Here is a 20148-nt window from a genome sequence, read left to right as displayed (position 1 = left end):
TAAGGGTGAAGACTGACCGGAGCATTTCGTTGTAACGTAACATGTTACGATGCGAGCATTCAGGTAGTCAGTATAGTGAGCCGAGTGTTCCATCTATAGTTTCGGATGCTCGCCGCGAGCAATGTTACGTTATTTTACGACAAAATGCTCCGGTCAGTCTCCACCTTAATAGGTTACATGATGTCTCGGATAATTAAATTGAAATGACCTGCAAGGCTGAAAAAGCATTTAAGCAATTAATAAATAACCCCAATAAAATGAATTCATATTAAAATTACCTAGGCGAAAGATATTTTTAGATTTGTAAGAGCACATTTGATCATGGAATTTCCAGTTTGTAAATCAAAATAAGCTTCAAAAGGCAAGATATTTTATAAAGAACATTTGTGAAGAGTTTCATGAATTATGTGTCTAAAAAAATCTACTGCAATTTGTTTTTACGTATATTTACGAATTACATATAGAGCTTGGTCGACGAATAGGTAAGTACTTATTTCAATGCGGTTCCTACGTGAAAGTTGTTTTTTTTTTTTTTTAATTTTAAGTGTTGTCATGCGACTAAATTTCTGTACAACATACAACACAAGGAAACATTCTCTAAGTAAAATGGCAGCTGCGACAAGTGTCGTCGTTCTTGACAGAGGGAATAATACGACTTGCACAGTAAACTTACACGGTAAGTTAACTAAATGTATTTTTTGCATGAATATTATGTTTGTCAATCCGTACATCAAGTTTTTTCTTTAATATTTGGCCTTCATTCATGTCATTTTAACTTGACTTTTTTTCATTCATAAAAAAATATAACCTATAAAAAACACTCGTTAATCAACACACTTTTACTTCTGTTATTACTGTATATAAAATAAATTACGTTAAAGAAAACAGTGCAAATTATTTTTACGGTAACTAGCAAAAATTAGCGACAGTTAATAATGAAAATTAAACTTTTAAATACCCAATAATTGAAAACATACTTATAACTTCTTGTAAACTTTGATATATTCAAAGTTATTAAACTTCTACAACTGTTTTTATTTGAAGGTAGCCAACACAAATAATTTTTTTAATTATTCAATACAAATACACTTTTACAAACTTATCCATACAGATAGTTAATAGACACATAGTAAATAGTAGATTCGTAAATTTGTCCTAAACCGGTAGATATAAGTTCAAATAATAACTGTGTTTTTGTAAAATTGTAGAAAAATTATAATTAATTATGACTGATGAAATTATACTTGGTTTATTAGAGTATTCCAAATATGTATGCATATTTTTTTATGTTCCCTTAAATTACATTAAAAAATATATATAAAAAAGAGAAAAAAACCGCCGTCAAATCAATAAATATTTTCATTAAAAACATTATCTAGAAATCTACACTCTTGTATCTAAGTATTTGTGTTTGAAATAATAGTTTAATGCCTACAAAGGGGATAAATACTCCCTTCTCATTTAATTCCATGATTTTAGACGGTTCGAAGATATTGCTTAGGAATGACCCCGCCGATGTGCACATTATTCTGCACAAAAAACTAAATATTTCGACAGAAAACTTGTTTTTTTATGATCATTATTTTCAACATTTTTATTGTGTCCAAATGCGTGTTCACAAATCTGGATTATCTCCAATTATATGAGTTTTTTGTCATTATTTTTGACATCTCATCAAAGATGAAGAAGAATATGGAACTCTGGGCGTCTACGGGGCTGACGGCCGTTATAGGCTGGTTTAAGTGATCACTTTACACAAGTGTAACATTCACCAATTCTACCCATTATTGACAACCACACTACTCAAATTCTTGGAAGTTCTATATATATGAGCCAATTTTGAAACGTTGTTCTTGAATCGTGAGATGAAAAGAAGCTTTTTACTGAGCAGAAACTCTTATTAGTATGTGAGGTCCGAATCATGGATTACAATCGCATACATGAGAAACACCAGAAAATATCATTTTTATAAAATGATTATTATTTTCCATGTAGTTTATTGAATTCAATTGAATTCGCAATTATTATCGTTAATGTTCCCCCGAATTTTTAATTTAATGTTATAATTCTAGAGTTGTAAAAGAATAGCAGTTATTGCGAATTCTTGAACGTTTTTAAAACTCCCCCCTCGAATGAGCATCTCTCAGTACATTCATGGATGCGTGCCATTATTTATTTTAATATTTCGGTATTATGCATGATGTTGTGTTTTTTTAAGTTTATGCATGTGAATGTGAAGCGATGTAAGCATGATAATGTGTAATTGTTTTTCCAAGGACATTAACAATTAACTTCTGATCATATTAACATCAGAATTCCATAAAGCCTTTAGACTTTGCGATATTAAATAATGTAAATTAATCGTCATGAGAATCGTAGGGGTTATTTAAAAACCCACTATCCACTTCTAATTTAATTAAAAAAAGGTCTTACAACAAATTAATATAATTTTTCAATTTAGCCTATTTAAATTTTTTGAGTTTTAATTTTTTTAATAGCTATTATTCTATTTGTCTGTGGGGTTATCGACCTATCGACCTAAAAAGATCGTGATTTTGACCCATTTTCCTTCGGTGAATCGATCTAAAAATTATTTTGAAACTAAAAATGTTGAGTTCAAATTAAAAAAAAAAGTTTATGGAAACGTTAAAACGTAGGCTTTTCCAACATAAACATTTATCGTTGGGCAGTTGATGTTTCTAAAAAGTTTCAACATTTCTAAAAAAAATCAATTTTTTTTTTCACATTACGTTCTTAAAATGTTTAAACCTAGCAGGGATGGAATCAAATTAAACAGCTTTTAATCATGACGTGATTTCAATACGAGTTTTCCTCGGTGTTCCTCTGCTCCTGTTACCAAACAGATTCGCCTCATAAATTTGTTTTACTGTTCTTTCTTCACTCATTCGATTCGCATGCCCAGACCATCTGAACACACCTTTCTTAATTTTGTCGATAATGCTTATTTCAGCCTTGCATTCTTTCCTTATATCACTATTCGAACATCTAGCATACATAAAGTGACCATACGTCCCGTTGTTCCCAAGTAAAGTTACGGGACGTCGAAATGTCCCGTTTTCAAAAAAAGAGGAACACACGGTAACAATTTTAAAAAAAAGTGCAAAAAATCGACGGTAGTTTGTAGTATAGTCGTTTTATATAACTTTTCTGAACCAATCCTAGCTTGATTTCGGTGCATATGGCTACTGCAGGTGGCTGGTGAGTCATGTGCAAAGACTAACTAATTTATATAAAGACCGCCGACTCTTTATTTAAATAATGATAAAACATATTTTTTTCACATGTATATATTTTTTTCCTCTTATTTTCCTCTTATTTTCTTTATCTACCTTCCTTTTCTTTTAAATAATACATAAAAACTATGAAAAAATACACGTGTTTTCTTGAATATACATACTATTACGTAAAAATTGGTAGATGTATCGTTTTGAGGACAAAAATAAACGGTCAGTTTAAGCATACATCGTTTTGCTGTATATTCGTTCAAGAAATCGCATTTCGACTGCATTCAGTCTACTTTCATCCTTCATTTGCCAATGCTTCACTTCCAAAAATTAGGCTTGGAACCAGGACTCCATTGTGCTTTGCCGGTTAAGGTTTCGCTGAATGGTTTTTATTTGCAATAACTGATTTTCGTGCACCATTGACTCTGTTTCCAGCGTTCACTCTCCTTTCTATATCTTTACCTATTTCTTCTTTCTATATCTTTTTGTACCAATCATTTAATCAACACACGTGTTAGTTATATACTCGAGAGATTTTAACTGTCATGTATATATCGGAACAATGAATAAATTATAGGCATTAAGTACAAAACTTACATAGTTATTACTGAATTGTACATACAATGCGAAACCACAATGTAAATTACTTTTTTTCTTATTCCAAAGTTCTTAGATTAGACGAGGAAGATCCTATTAGTTTCATATTTGTAAATAAAAAGAAAATGAGGCGCAGTTAATATCTGAATATTAAAATTTCCAGTGGAACGAAAAATTTTCAAGATGGACAACCTCATCACGTTATGCTTTTCTAGAATTTTTTTTTTCCTTTACCTACACGTTTTTCGTCGGTCTCTAAGGGAAGTGCAAGTTAGTATATGTGGATTCCGCCTATATGGTTCTGATTACTTATCTATGAAAATACTAATCAAATGGAATGTTAAATAATGCCTAGGCGATAAAATAGTGTAAATTAAAAATATAAACGAAAAATGTTGTCGAAAAACTTAAAAACGTAATTTCCAATGAAGCCCCTTTGAATGTGGAGCATGCTGTGATTTTACAACTTACGCAAGCTAGTACGAGTACGGGTATACAACTTCGTGTCGGGCTGTGGTCCCGTGGTTAGTGTCGCGGACTCTTAGGTCAGTTCGAACCCACTCTATCACAATTTGATACCTATTTCTAATAATGAGCCGCTTAGGCCCACAGAAACAGTGTGAAATTTAAATATTTTCTTATGTACTCGTACACACGAACATAGCAAATAAGTGGGAAAATGCTTTTATTGATTTGGCGTTTGATTTGTAGAACTCCATTTTAATTAATGTATTAAACGTTAAATCAAACACAGATTTTTTGAGTCTACTAAGTTGTATTTTATTGTTAAAAAAACACATAAAAATGTCAAATGGCATTTTCAAACGAATGCTATAACTAGGCGAATGGCAATTTCACACATTCGTTAGAAAATGTCATAACTACGCGAAACAATTGTCACAATATTGGTTTTATGTGTTTTTTTTTTTACAATAAAATACAACATAGTAGACTGGAAAAATCTGTTTTTGATTTAAAACTTAATACATAAAAGGAAAATGCTACAGTTCCATGTCAATGCTATAAGTATTTGCACACCTCGTTCGAAAAGTTTAGGTCGCAATGTTTTAATGTTTATTTAGAGTGAAAAGTAAATTAAACCGAGTTTATTTAATTACAAGATTGTGCAGTGTGTCCTGTTTTGCATTCTAGTCTTTATTCAAGGCACTCGCCACGTAAAGTACACACGAACATCGCAAATTAGTGGGAAAATGCTATAGTTCCACGTCGATGCTATAAGTACTGGCGCGCCGATTTAATTAATAATGTATGAAATTTCATTGAATTCGCAGGAGCAACAGTGGTGTCATGGCGAGTAAACAACCAGGAGCAGCTTTTTGTGAGGTACGTACGCTGAAATTTAATGCAATTACAATAATTCTATCGGGTCACCTAATACGGAGGCATAATTTTGAAATTCGCCCGGTCTGCGAGGGACACCGTATGAATAATTAAAGTCCTTTATTCGATTTGGAAAAACACAATTACCCTGGAAAAGAGAACGTGTTTCGGCGCGGAATGGAAGGACGAGGGAGTAGGGCGGCGATGGGCCGCAAGCCTTCCGACGCAAAAACTAACTTTGCCAGGGGGCAGCGCAGGGAAGCCTCGTAACGCCGACTATCAATTATTTACAAAAATGTTATTAATCTTAGTATATAATACTATAACAGATTTTTATTATAATATAATAAAACGTTCACGGCAGTCACAAGCTTGTTCCAGTACGGGTGGGTATCCAACCCGACTCCTATTTTCATTTTCGTACCTACTATTCTGCCTTCACTTACGTCATCTCTTTCTCTTCATAATCATCGGTGTAGGACTAATTACTCCGCCTTCACACGATTGACGATCGAGTTGACACCGCGTTGTTTGACACGGTGCCCAATGCACCACTCGGGTATGGACTGAGACCAGAAAAAGTATTGAACAATTTAATTCAACACGCGTTCAATTATAGGCGTCTTAAATGAGACTAAGCATCTATATTTTTTTCGAATGAAAATGGTAGTCTGAGTGCTCCAGGGCTTACGACCTGGCTTAGGTAATCACTTTATACTCTTGTGTACCATTCTGCCCGTTATTGAAAATCCATATTGCATTAATTTTTAAAAGATGTACATATGCGTAGTTATAGGATTCTTTTCTTAGTTGTAATCTTTATAAGTTGTATAGATATGCAATTTTGGCTAATGATGGTGATCAGTCGAGAAATTGTAAAGTATATAGGTTTCTCTAATTTTACATAAGTGTGATTAACTTAGAATTAGGACTAATACATATATTTTTTAGGACAGAGCGAGAGCCTTGAATAGTTTTATATCATCCTTGGGATGAAAAATCCAGTGCCTGATAAATAATAATAAAAAAATGCATTAAATTAGTTTTAAAAGTGTGATTAATCTTTCAAATCGTATATACTTACGTAGAATGGTAAACAATATAAAATGGAAATTTTAGAGCGTTGCGGTCCGCCCCTGAGGAGTTGGCGCTCGTCTGCAGAATTTGCCGTCGAGTTTTTGCTTCTGGTCTCGCCACATTCCCTTTGCCGCTTCTTTCGCATAGGATTCCTCCCCGGGCCCGCTCCTCCCATCTCCCATCTTGCCGAAGACAAATGGTCTCGGCCAGTTGGGCCTTTCTCTCCCTCTCTAATTACATTCCCCTTCCTTGTCGCCTCTATCACCGCGTTTCATCATAACACAATCGGTCGATAAGCATTCGCTGTATTCGCAGTCACCGTACGCGTGTGTGGGTCCCTTTGGGGAACTGCGCTAACTAAGGGCACGCTGTTAACAGCCGATGTTCCCGAAATCTCACACCGACCACCGCTCCCCGACTAGCGAACCGATGTATGAACATAATTTATAACGCGTACACGTACGTGGGTACCTTTTTTGCTGCATTGTATTTGGGAATAAATAGAAGCGGCAAAGAACCCAAACCCCCTCAATTTTCTTTACGTACTTTTTCATTTTCCCCGAATTTTCCCACTTTCCTTTCGGCATCGCGAGAATGGAAATAAAAATTTGAAGAAGAAAAAATCCCTGAAATCAGTGGTCGACAAACTTATTAGCGAAAGAGCAAAATATTCACATTGTAACGATTAATTTTTTTCTCGAGAACTAAATCGGTTTTACAATTCTAGTACATGTATATTATAATTTAAGACCTTTATTAAATTACTGGTATACCCAATAAAACTCGATTTCACACTCTTTCATTGTTTCGGCATTAACTTTGGTAAGACATGTTACAATGATTAAAGAAAACACTTGTTTTTATACCACTTGAGTTTTATTAAAGACTGCTAGTTTCAGAAGCTAAACTTCCATCATTCAGGTCTAAATAATAACTGAACAGTTATTATTCAGACCTGAATGATGGAAGTTTAGCTTCTGAAACTAGTAGTCTTTAATAAAACTCAAGTGGTATAAAAATAAGTGTTTTCTTTAATCATTAGAACACTAAAATTTCGAATGATGTCCTTGCATCTCCTTTGAAAGCTTGATCGAGTCAGGTTTGTATATCGTTATTTTTAGCACGTTTGCAGGTGCTCGTCAATAAGATGATTTTTCAGTTTGCTTTCAATAAGGTTCATGCTTCAAAAATATTGCATGAATACGTAGAGTCGAAGGACCTTCTCGCGGATATTTGTTCCGGAGCCGCACTTAAAAGGTCAAAGAGCCGCCGCATGCGACTCCGGAGCCACAATTTGCCGACCTATGCCTTAAATCATTAAACTCTTATTCGACGCGTATTTTCACACTAAAATGGGGATGGGTCACAGATGATCGAAAAGTTTTCATCATTTAGTGAATATAAGGGTGCCATAATTATAATAATTATGATGTAATTGTAATAAAATTGATACGTATTTTCATAAAATAAGTTGTTTTTCATTTTGCTACGTGTGTTTATACATGGCTTACTATTATAGATTCTGGTTGGTTAGCGATAAGCAATGCAAGTCATATTAATATATTAAGCCCTACGTAGGCTTTGGGTTATGCATATACTCGTATTTTCATATCGCCCTTTCATATGACAAAATCTAGTTTTCCGAAATATTTTCCTTGTTAATCTTTTTCGTGTAATATCATTAATCCCAATGTAATTTACTTTCGATTACAATTCCAAAGTTTTAATCAGGGCATCGATTCAATTCGGAAGTTTTGACTTCGCTTCTATTCAGTAAAAAACGAATATTTATCAATTTTCTTTTTTGGTATTATTAATTCCTGACAATAGTGATCGACAACAGGTTTTATAGTAAAATGTCGTTAGAAATGAATGTTCAGAAGTAAAGTTACCTACACTACGTAGGTAAGGCATTATTTTTTCATTGTAATTCCAGCCAAATTTACATGCGGTTCTTAAGCACCGGTAATTTACTAGAAAATATGAAGCTTTTAACTGGATAAGGGTAGGGTGCGGAGGGTAGGAACAGCTTAATCTCTTTTTAGTATGAATTTAACAGCATGTCTCAAATTTCACAGCATCTGTATACGCCTACGTATTGTGAATATTTACAAGGGTTATTTTTTATATACAATGTTGTTTCTTTGCCGGTAAAAATCAGCTACGTTCAATTGAATCCTTATATTCTCAATATTATTAATATTTAAAGCATTTACTTTGTGGTTAGTCATTTTTACTTATTTATTTTTTTACAAAAATGTTAATAAAATTAGTATATAACCACTCACCGAGATTTTTACGTCTACCGGTTTCGAGACGTACCCGTCTCTTCGTCAGGACCATCACTAACACAGCATGCAAACAATACTACCCTTCACCACCATAGCACCATTTACACACTCAAAACTACACAAAATGTCTAACACATGCGATTTTTGGTCGACCCGAAGACCAACATGCACTATAGTTTTCAATAGAGACATGCGTTACGAGCCGAGGCTAAACGTGCATTAAACACGTGCATGAGGCTAAACGAGTATATAAGTTGATTCGATTACAGGTCTAATTTTAATGCACATTTATCCTCGGCTCGTAACGCATGTCTCTATTGAAAACTATAGTGCATGTTGGTCTTCGGGTCGACCAAAAATCGCATGTGTTAGACATTTTGTGTAGTTTTGAGTGTGTAAATGGTGCTATTATGGTGAAGGGTAGTATTGTTTGCATGCTGTGTTAGTGATTGTCCTGACGAAGAGACGGGTACGTCTCGAAACCGGTAGACGTAAAAATCTCGGTGAGTGGTTATATACTGAATCCTTCTAATTAACCAACACGGATAGACAGAGAGAATAGAACGCCACACCAATCTGTCTTTGCAAACAATCCTCGCCTCTTCTACATTAATGCACCTCCTCATACATATCCGCCGATTATTTCAGCTCTTGACCTGACCAATTTCAAGAATTTGAAATACTTGATCATGCTAAGTTTTTCTCGGTTTTCGTATTTCATGTACATTCGCCTCGTAAATTGGTTTCACTATTCTTTCTTCACTTATTCGTTATTCTGCATTATTACTTCTACATTCGCTTTTTAAATTTGTTTTACTGTTATTTCTTCACTCATTCGTTTTACATGCATAAACCATCTCAAATTATTTCTTAATTGTTATTATTACCTTATTTTTTGGTTTCTGTTACGCCGACTTATCGGCAAACTGATCGGGGCGTCCCTAGTTGTATTATTGTATACCAGTGCAAGGATATATCAAGATAAAAAGGAAAATCCCGCTTTGAATACCTAACCTTTTTTTAAATAATCAATATTCTACCCTAATTGCGTTGGGGTGTAGCGGGTCAACTCAAATTTCTTGGAGGTAAGAGGATTGAACACCACACCCTTTTGTCCTGACATACACTCCACGCTTCCTTCACATCCATATATCTAGTCATACATGCCCTTCGAATACGCAGATTTTTGACACCACCAGATTTTAGGTTCTGATTGATCTGGTCGTGCCTAGTCTTTTTCTGTTCTCCCATCCACATTCGCCACATATACTTCATTAGTCATTCTCTCATTATCCATTCGCTCCACATGTCCATGCCACCTTATAGGACTCTTCTTAATATTTTCAATTATTCCCAGTTCAACCTTACAACCCTTTTTTATACCTATTAGGTATTTACGTATACTATAAATAAAACGTGTCCTGGCCGAATTACGTATATATATATTTTTTAACTAATTAACCATCACGCCGCTTCCCCGCAGGGGTAGGCAGAGAGAATAGACGCCACACCACTCTGTCCTTACAACCATTCTTCGCCTCTTCCACGTTCATGCATCTCCTCATACATACCCGCCGATTGTTTCGACTCCTAACCTGACCACTTTCAAGTATTTGGCAAACTTGATCGTGCCAAGTTTTTCTCGGTCTTCCTCTGCTCCTTTTTCAATTAAATTCGCCTCATAAATTTGTTTTACCGTTCTTTTCTCACTCATTCGTTCTACGTGTCCAAACCATCTCAACACACCTTTCTTAACATATTGTACGCGTATCTGATACTCCTCGGCACTAATACCCTTGCAGCTCCTATACTCACACTGACATGATTACCAAATTAGCAGGTTAGCTCGCTGCGGCGTAGTTGTCGCCCTTCTCTAATTCTGTGGGGTGGCAACTGGTTGATAAATAATTATGATGAAAATTCTCCCGTTTCTCAGTTGGCTTTTGCTTGTAAGAAGTCCCAAGTTTATATTATACGTACCTATAACCCTCGAAGTTGGTTGCAACTCTCTACAAATTTGATTTTATTGAAACATCCAGTCGTTCGGAAAATATAACCTACCTATTTTATTATTTTTTTATAAATGCGAACGTATTTAAATGAAACCAATAATTACAACATATTTAATAATTCAGTCGCATTACCGTATTTTAACTTATTTATTACTAGTTGTACCCGGTCACACATTGCTGTGGCTTAGCCTGGTTACCTTGAAAAGAAAAAAATATATTTAAAAACAATTAAAATATTAGTATCAAAATTTCAAAGCAATCGGTGGATAATTTAAGGAGACTTAAGATTTTTAACAAACGAAAATTTATTTTTTTATTTACATTGAAATATAAAAACTAGCGTGTATTCTAATGCAAAGTTGCGTAAAAATTTAAAAGCAATCAATCGGTGTATAACTTAAGAGATTTAAGATTTTGAATAATTGAACATTTAAATTTTTATCTGTATAGATTTACAAGTTTTTTTACTCGGCTAAGCCCATGATTTAGATTATTGCATCGTTTAATACTAAAGATCTTGCAATAGGTTTATTTTAAATTCGGATGTGTACATTTTTCAGTCAGTAAACGTATTTCTTTGGGTCAAAAGGTAGGCCTTTCAAGCTAAAAAAATGTTCGACCCTACGGGCCAACGAAAGGAAGCCCCTTTGATTTCACTGCTTTTGAGTTTTCGATTTGTCAATTATATTTATTTTTATTTTAATGTTACGATTTATGGGTTATTTTTCTTTTGGTGTTTTTTAAATTTTCGAGTTTTTTTTCGCGCCGTCATACCAAAAAATAAATATGTGATGTGTGTATTTCAATCATTGACGATTTTTTTTTATATAGGTAGTACGTAATTTAGGATCTTCAAGTATTCATATATTTGGATAGGTGTAAAACTGTGAGAAAAAGTAGCATACAATTATAAATATTATTGGTTCCTTTCAACTACTGAAAAGTGATTCTATTTTACTTACTACAGTATCTACTCAATGAATTAGGGCCACCCATTATTTTTTTGAATACTCTGAAATCTTTTGGATTATTATATTTATTTTACATAAATACTTTAAGTTTTCTATTGACATCTAATATCATGTATATTACCTTCAATAATATGTTAAATATACCTGGATTATTTAAGCCTTTACAAAATTTCAAACCCTTTTTCTGAGAAAGGTCCCTAATTAGCACAGGTAGACAGATAGTTGAAAGTTCAAAAAATAGTCCTATCTCATTTATTAGTGAAGTTTCTTGAGTTCTGGTTGTTGTTTTGTTCAGAGAGGTTATATAGTTATCGTGTCTTGTGAAAAAAACTTAATTTTTAATTTTAGTTCATAAAGTATAATTTTTTTTTGTAAACACAAGTGTTTTTTTTGAAAAGGACAAAATGGGAAAAAGTAAAGACATTTCTGAGGAAAAAAAGTCTAGTGTTATAGTGATACTGAAATTAGGAATACTATCTAATAGAGAAATTTCAAAAAAAGAAAACGTTTCTCGTCAAACAGTGGACCGAATTTCAAAATCAATAAAAAATCAGTCACCCGCCACCAGCAATCGGCGAAAGAACTGTCGTAGGATTAGAAAAACAACACCGAGGACTGATCGAAAAATCGTTCAAAGTGCCTTAGAAAACCGTAGTGCATCAGCAAAAACATTAAAAATAAAATTGGAAGAAGAGGGTATAAATATATCGGTATCAACACTGAGGCGACGTCTTTACGAAGTAAATCTAAAATGCAGGCGCCCTGTAAAAGTACCAAAATTGACACCATGAATGAAAGCGGATCGATTAAAATGGGCCAGGCTACATCGAAATTACTCGGTAGATGATTGGAAAAAGGTATTTATTTAAATTGAATTTTCAACATATCATTTTAGTAAATAAACTTATATATTTGAATTAAACTTAAATTTTCATTATTTTTCAGGTCATCTTTAGTGATGAGTGCCAGTTAGAAGCCGCGACAGAGAGCCGTCGATTCGTCAGGAGAACACCAATGGAACGTTACAATGAGGCCTGTGTGGTAAAAGTTATCAAACACCCCCCTGCAACAATGATATGGTCATGTATTATTAACAATTTACCTGGGCCGTTGTTTTTCGTGGAAGGAACAATGAACCGAAATTCCTATAAGCAGGTCCTCGAACGAATTTTATTGCCCTTCTACCATACACTCGACCCAACAGAAGGTCCATACACCTTCATGCAGGATGGGGCACCTTGCCACCGGGCTAAATCAATAATAAAAATTTTGTCTAACAAAAATCTGCCCTTGCTCCCCTGGCCTGGAAATTCTCCGGACCTTAATCCTATAGAAAACGTATGGAGCATGTTAAAAATAAGGTATACTCATTTCCAAATCCGACAGTAGACTATCTAAAAAAAAATATTCAAAAAATTTGGTCAGAAGACGAAGAAATAAAAAACATGATAAAACAGTGCATTTTAAGTATGCCAAAAAGAATTGAGGCAGTTATTTCTGCCAAAGGTGGAAATACTAAATACTAACTATATTTATATGAAAATATTTGCATAATTTAAGCGTAATAAAGTTTTCATGTGTAAATAAAATTCAATTTTGTTTTATTCAAGGTTTTCTCTGAGTTATTCCTGTTTGAATTGAGAAATTGCGTGAAATTCTGCGTGGCCCTAATTCATTGAGTAGATACTGTATTATTGTAAGATTTTTTTTTACTGTTATTTTAAACATTTCTGAAATAACAATTGAAAAAAAAAACTTATTTTGATTTATGATAATCATTTTTTTTTCAGTAAACAAGCAGTTTTTGATGGAAAGAGGGCAATCAGGGGTGGAATTCCATTTGTGTTTCGTAAGTTGATATAGGTTGAGAAATCTATTGCAAATAAATATTATGAACCTAAATATTATATTGAAATAACATATGCGGTGACAAATTTGTGGTGACAATTATGTTTGTTCATTTTCAGCGCAATTTGGGCAGTGGTCATTTGGGCCGCAACATGGTTTTGCGAGAATTGCAAGATGGCTTGTAGAGAAACCGCCAGAGAGGCTCCCGAGCGGAGATGTCGAAGCCATTTTTTCAATAATGGATAATGACTTCACAAGGTCCATGTGGAATTATCAGTAAGCGAATCTACAAATTAAAACCTTTTTCAAATCAATCTGACCATAAGTTGGCACCTCTTCAAGTATTTAGGAATTAATATTAATTAGGTTTTCGTGTGGACTCTTGAGACAGACTTTCTTAGTTCCAACCCACTCTACAACAATTTGATACCTATTTCTAACAATGAGCCGCTTAGGCTCACAGAAATATGAAATTGATTTTTTTTTGCAAATAATAAAAACACAAATATTTCTCTTGTGCAACGCGGGTGATGTGTTCACTTGAAAAAAAATCCTGATTAGTTCATTTATTCTTTGTTTTGTAATGAAAAAAGCCATTAAAAAATAAAATAATGGTTTGCATTTTTGACATCTTAACATTGATGAAGAAAAATATGGTAGTCTGGGTTTATACAGGGCCTATGATCTGTCATAGTCTGGTTAAGTGATCACTTTACACACGTGTAACATTCACCAATTCTACCCATGATTGACAACCACACTACTCAAATTTTTAGAACTACATATATCATTAATTTTATGACACTGTACGAGTGATTTCACTAGAGCAAAACATTTACTCAAAATGTTGTGAATAATGTTTTGTTTTTTTATGTATCAAATAAATTTGGCCAATATCTTACCAATAATCTTAAAATTACCATCCACAAAGTCTTAAAATTATTGATGTACATAATTTATTTAGGTGGAAAGTTTAAACTGGCCAAAATTAAATCAAGCTGTAAGCTACGCTAATCACTTGATAAACTGATTAAATAGTATGGTTTAACTAATAAATTAACATAGTCTATTTGGTGTTTTGTAAATAGTTTTTACATTTATTTTATTATTTTTCAACTATAACTTTTTGCAAAACTAAAATTTTCTTTATTTTTAGATTTCGTCTTACATATCGATTAATATTACGTGAAAAGGAGTTACATTTTAATATTGGCGTGTACAATCCCAGCAAAGACTTGACATTCAGCTTCAATATGTTATTGCATACATATTTCAAAGTGCCTGACGTACGACGTTGTCAAATTACTGGCCTTCACGGATGTACTTTTATCGATAAGGTATGAATTGCAATTTATGATATGATTTTTATTTTGCTTTTAATTACACACAGGCTCGATGAGTGGTATTTTCAGTAGCAATAGAAACAGATTAAATAACCAGAGCAATTGTCTCTGGGTTTGCATAAATTGAAATCTCATGACCGCATTGAAGGAGAGTAGAATTTCTGTAATTTTTTTTAGCACTATATACCATACACCACTTTATTTATAAAGAAGTGTCAGCGAATTTTATTTTATTTGCATTCAGGACAAAAACTATTTATTATATAATATATCAGTAACATTAATTTCCTGACAATACAGGTTGACAACCGGTTTCAAGATGCCAAAATCAGAAGGTTTACTTCTGGAGTTTTATTTCTTGTTTATTCTAGTTTGTGAAATTTGTACACACATTACTTATTTACATAAATATAGCTTTCTGAATCAAGGCATATTCGTGTGTGTTTTTCGTCTTGTTTTATAACTTAATGATTTAGGATATTTTGTATATTGAAAGCATTTTTCACTTTGTTGTATGATTATTATTACAATTTACCTAATGAAGGAACGAAGGTCCTGGTTTCAACTAATGTTTGAGAGGTGCAAAGGAGCTAAATAATTAATTAATTAAAAGGTTTAATTTTTATTTTTGTTTTACAGACTCGTGAGGGAACAATGTATCAAGAAGGTAGAGAAGTTGTAACAATTTCTGAATGGACTGATCGAATTTATCAGAATACTCCTCAAGAGCATATCATCACAAATGTTGTCAGTGGTAGAAAAATGCGGATTCAGAAATATAATTTTCCAGATACAGGTAAATTATTTTTTCGATCTTAAATAATCTTTTTTTTCAAGAAAAAAAAGTGTGTTTTTTTTTTACAAATGGAAATTAATGCTCATCCAATGTAGTGAGGTGTTTGATTAAGTAAGCACTATTTTTTTTCAGTTATATGGAATCCATGGGTGGAATGTGCCAAGGAAATAGGTGATTTTGGTGATGATGAATTCCCTAATATGGTTTGTGTGGAGGCTGGTCACGTGTCCTCACCCGTGATCTTACTTCCTGGTACGGCGTTTGAAGCCAGCCAAATATTGCAGGTTTGTTTAAGTTTCTAGACAATTTGGGATGAGAAAAGTCCTCCAGATATATATGTATATGTAGAGCTTCTAATTGCATGTACAGTACACTCCCTATTTTCCGAGATGGATGGTGAAAAAAATCCTGTATAATCGATTTCGATGTATACTTGCTTAGTAAGATTCACTGTTGACAGCATGACATGACTAAAGACAACTAAAACACTCTCCTTATCATCCATTGTTTACTTTGTGTAATACCACTTTTATACAAAAAGTAAACAATGGATGATAAGGAGAGTATTTTATTACCATAACACAAAGTTATCAATGCTTTTAATATACAAAATATAAAGACAACTAACCTAAAAATTTATAATTTTCCCTTGAAATTTTTTTGTTTTTGAAGTATGATATCACAAAGTATTGTTAGCATTAGAAATGGGTAAGATCTGATAATTTTGAAGATCCGCACTAGTGAATCCGTACTCTAATACTGAAACAATGGATCTATCGCAGAATAAATCGCACCGATAAGGTCAGAGAATTTTCATTGCAAATGTTATGATCACTAAGACATAAAAAAGGCCATGAACATGGCATAAAAGTTAGATACTGTTATTCTTTTACTGCGGACAACAAACTTATTCGATATTTTAAGTACTACATATTGTGATATTTTTTGTTTTTATAAAATATTTTTTTATTGACTGACAAGTGTCCCGGATAATCTGCTTTCCAGCTAAACCGACCCTGGAAAATCGGAAGTGTACTGCATATGGTATTAGCTAAAGTAGTACTCTTATTTCTTATTTTTTTTGCTATGTTTTTCTGTTTAAAATGTGGTGGTCTCATGCTAAAGCGTATATCTATAACTTTTGATTTTTATCTGTTATAATTTACAAATAATATTTATTTAATATGGTTACAGTGTTTTTACAATTTTAATTAATTTTCTAAACATTTCTAACAATCTTGAAATTAAGAACACAGTTCTCTCCAAAAAAGAGACTGAGCTCTTGTGTTTGGAGAGGGACATTTACAATTTATTTTTATTAAAAAAAAATCTTTCTTAGTTTAACATTTATAAAATTCATATAATTTATTTTTGAAGCATTTTAAAGTCTTCAATTTTTTTATCTTTGTAGGAAGGTTGTTGAAGTACTTAGTTCCCAAATATTTGAAGTTCTGTTGGATTTTTTTGGTATTGCATTTTGGTATTGTAAAGTCATGTTTATATCTCAAAGATTAGCTTTTATTTAGATTTAGGTAATTTTCACCCTTAAATAGTTGGAGAATTGCAGTTTTTTGGAAAATAGTTTCTACTTTTGGGACCTTAAATATTGAAAACAATAATTTTGTTGGAAAGGTTTTTTTCTTCTTAAAATTATTTTAATGATTGTTCTTTTAACTTTCATTGGGTTCAATGCATTATTGTAAGTTCCCCCCCATCCAACAATGCCATACTGTACATGAATTTTCTAAAACTGTTGAAATTTCACTGTGTGGTTCACCACACGAAAGTTTGTCCTTCAAGACAGCGTTGGTACGTTGCATCAAAATGAAAATAGCAATTAATAGTGTGTATGTGTTCCAGGTGATGTGAGTGGATATTTCCAGTGGGGGTGGGCGCAGTGAAGAAGTGTCACTGGAGCAGAACGGTTTCCATCACCACTCCCACTACTGTCCCGGACATACAATGTGTTCCTTCTGTATAACACCAAATATGTAAACCACTTCCTGTGGGATAATTTTGATCATCCATATTTCTCTGTAAATCGATTGGATCGTTGAGTTTCTATACTGCGATACGATCGTTGTTACAAACTCCTAATATTACATTGACTTCGAGTGTCTTAAAATGCAATATTTTTAAGTATAAAGTTTTTTAATGTTATTTATTTACAATGTTGATGGTTTTGTGGTAGAAGTAATGATAAACATTTTACTAATGTCAATTTCTATCTTTGATTTGGCATTGTACTAAAAGTATTTAATAATCCAAAATTGTCAGCAATAATATTTAAATAATAATGATACAATTTTATACTAAAGTAATCTTTACAATAGATGTAAGTATATTAAAAATACAAAAAAAGTGGTCTTTAGATAAAGATTTTTTCAGTTTAGTTAGACCATTCCAAAATTTATTTTAGAGGGCTAAAAATAAGGTTTGAAAATATCTACTGGCACCAACATTTAAATGATCTACATATTATATCCTTAGTATGTTCATATCAATAAAATTACTCTACAATTAAAATACCATATACTCGGTCTGTGGTCCCGTGGTTAGCATTGCGGACTCTGAGTTAGAGGCTTTAGAGGCTCTAAGTTCGATGCCCATTCTCTCCCACAAGTTGATTTCTTTTTTCAATCACAAGTCGCTGAAACTTATCCAGAAAATTGCATGTGTTGAATTGAAACACAGAAATATTTCTTTACATTAAAAAAAAATATAAAAATAATTTTATAGCTTTTTGGTACTGGTAATTCCTTTTTTTAATTTTATTATTTTTCCACCTTACTTTTAAATGTTATTATCTTACAACTTAATTTTTTCACAAGCATGTTTAAATTCATGTTTCTTAAACCATTTTGTACCATGATATAATATATTGAGATGTATGAACATATATCACAATGGGCAAGGGATTATTCTTAATTATTGAATGATATACAAGTTTAAACCAAATTCGCATAAATTGGTATTGTGTAAGTAGAATGGAATATACATTCCAGTTTGTTATTTTGTTCATTTTTTTAAATTAAATTATTGCAATGGTGATAACACTTGTTATATTTTGTATTATGTAGTAACCGTGTCAGTGTTTAGTAATTCAAAATATGTAAAATAGTTACAACTGCTCAAAAAATATTATATATATATGTATTTCATAATAATTTTGCATGATTTTTATAAAAAACCGAACATGTTTTTAAAGTATTATTATTTTCTATGAACTTTATTGTTATATTGAATTGGTTTATACAAGGTGGGTAATAGTAAAGGCGGTTTTTAATGATTATTAAAGAAAGTATTAATATTGTCACTACAATAAAGTATATAAAAAGGCATCCAAGAAAAATATGTCACCAATATTGCGGAATTTTAATGTAACGAAAATCTAGACTAGCAAGCATACCCGGTTAGTGTCATTTAAAATCAAATTATAACGGTGATGATAAATTTAGAAAAATATTCAATACTGATCTTTTCGGTCATTTCAAAATTGCCAGTTATAACGCTTCACCTGTACAGTACAGGACTGCCTTGCTATGTAAAAACATACCAATCACACCAATAATAATAATAATAATAAAACCCTTATCCGCACCCCAATGGTGCATAGGGCACTGCTTCATATAAACGCAGTGTTATCTTGATCGTTTACACATGAAGGAAAGGTGATCAGCCCTCCGCTTCAGGTACCAGTCCAGGGTAATATTGAATAAATATTACAGTGAAAAAATCACTCATATTTATTTAACCCCCCCCTGGGAATCGAACCTGGGACCTCCACAACGATAGCCGAGCGTGCTGACCATTACACTACGGAGGCGGACGAATCACACCAAAATCAAATTATTTTTTTTATTTTAGTTATAAGTGTGAAGTCTTCCTTATGATTACCAAATGAAAATATCTGCCGTTATAGCTAATTGTATCAAGGAAATGCAAAATATTTTAAATAAATAAATTCATATATACATATACAATAAATTCATAATTCATATATTTGAACTTTCATTCTGGCAAAAATCACATTTTGTAATCAATATTTTTTTACTCAGCAGGGCAGTGTATGTTGGATTATATTTTATAGGATGAATGTTTTGTTTTTATAATGTTCTTGAGGCTTAATGTGTACGTCATATTTATAATGGCTAGTGACTAGACCATCACTTGCCATAATGAGAGTTCCTATATGGAATTCCCTTTTGCCAAACATAGATATTCCATTTTTATTAGAATAGTTTGATACATATGGTGATCACTATTGATCTTAATTATATCAGTGCCAATAATATTTGCGGGAAAATTTTGAAGCTAAAATATATACGTATTATTGACTGATCAATTCATTAAGTAGAATACAAGATAGTGGTACCTATATGACATTTGGCTGTAATTTTTGTATACGATTAAATTATAATCATTAAATTTTAGAGAATCTTAAAAATGGCAATTTTTACATTATACGCACAAATTGATCAAGAGACAATTAATAATTTTATTCTTTCAAATTCTTAATAAGTTTTATTCGTATCTGTTTGTATTACTGTAGACTCTCAATTTACTGGCTAAGATGGTGAAAAAAATCAGGTAAGTAAATTTCCACCAATAAACTTACACTAAATAA

The 20148-nt window shown here is 32.6% G+C and overlaps 1 protein-coding gene across 1 annotated transcript; it reads left to right on the top strand.

Moving 5' to 3' along the window:
- The first annotated feature begins 592 nt into the window (after positions 1 to 592).
- LOC148313969 (uncharacterized) lies at positions 593 to 18249 on the top strand. Its single transcript, XM_088277554.1, has 8 exons — positions 593 to 676; positions 5135 to 5186; positions 13325 to 13383; positions 13502 to 13658; positions 14539 to 14719; positions 15365 to 15521; positions 15654 to 15805; positions 17382 to 18249. The coding sequence occupies exons 1-8, from the start codon at positions 607 to 609 to the stop codon at positions 17388 to 17390; spliced, it is 837 nt and encodes a 278-aa protein (XP_088133680.1). The 5' UTR covers positions 593 to 606; the 3' UTR covers positions 17391 to 18249.
- Positions 18250 to 20148: the final 1899 nt, after the last annotated feature.

This window comes from Brachycentrus maculatus, unplaced genomic scaffold (assembly GCF_059751285.1).
Source record: "Brachycentrus maculatus isolate JH-2025_06_01 unplaced genomic scaffold, ASM5975128v1 h1tg000004l, whole genome shotgun sequence".
In the NCBI taxonomy this organism is placed as follows: Eukaryota; Metazoa; Arthropoda; class Insecta; order Trichoptera; family Brachycentridae; genus Brachycentrus; species Brachycentrus maculatus.
The sequence above is the reverse complement of the archived record's forward strand: the minus strand, read 5'-3'. Positions and strand labels throughout refer to the sequence as shown.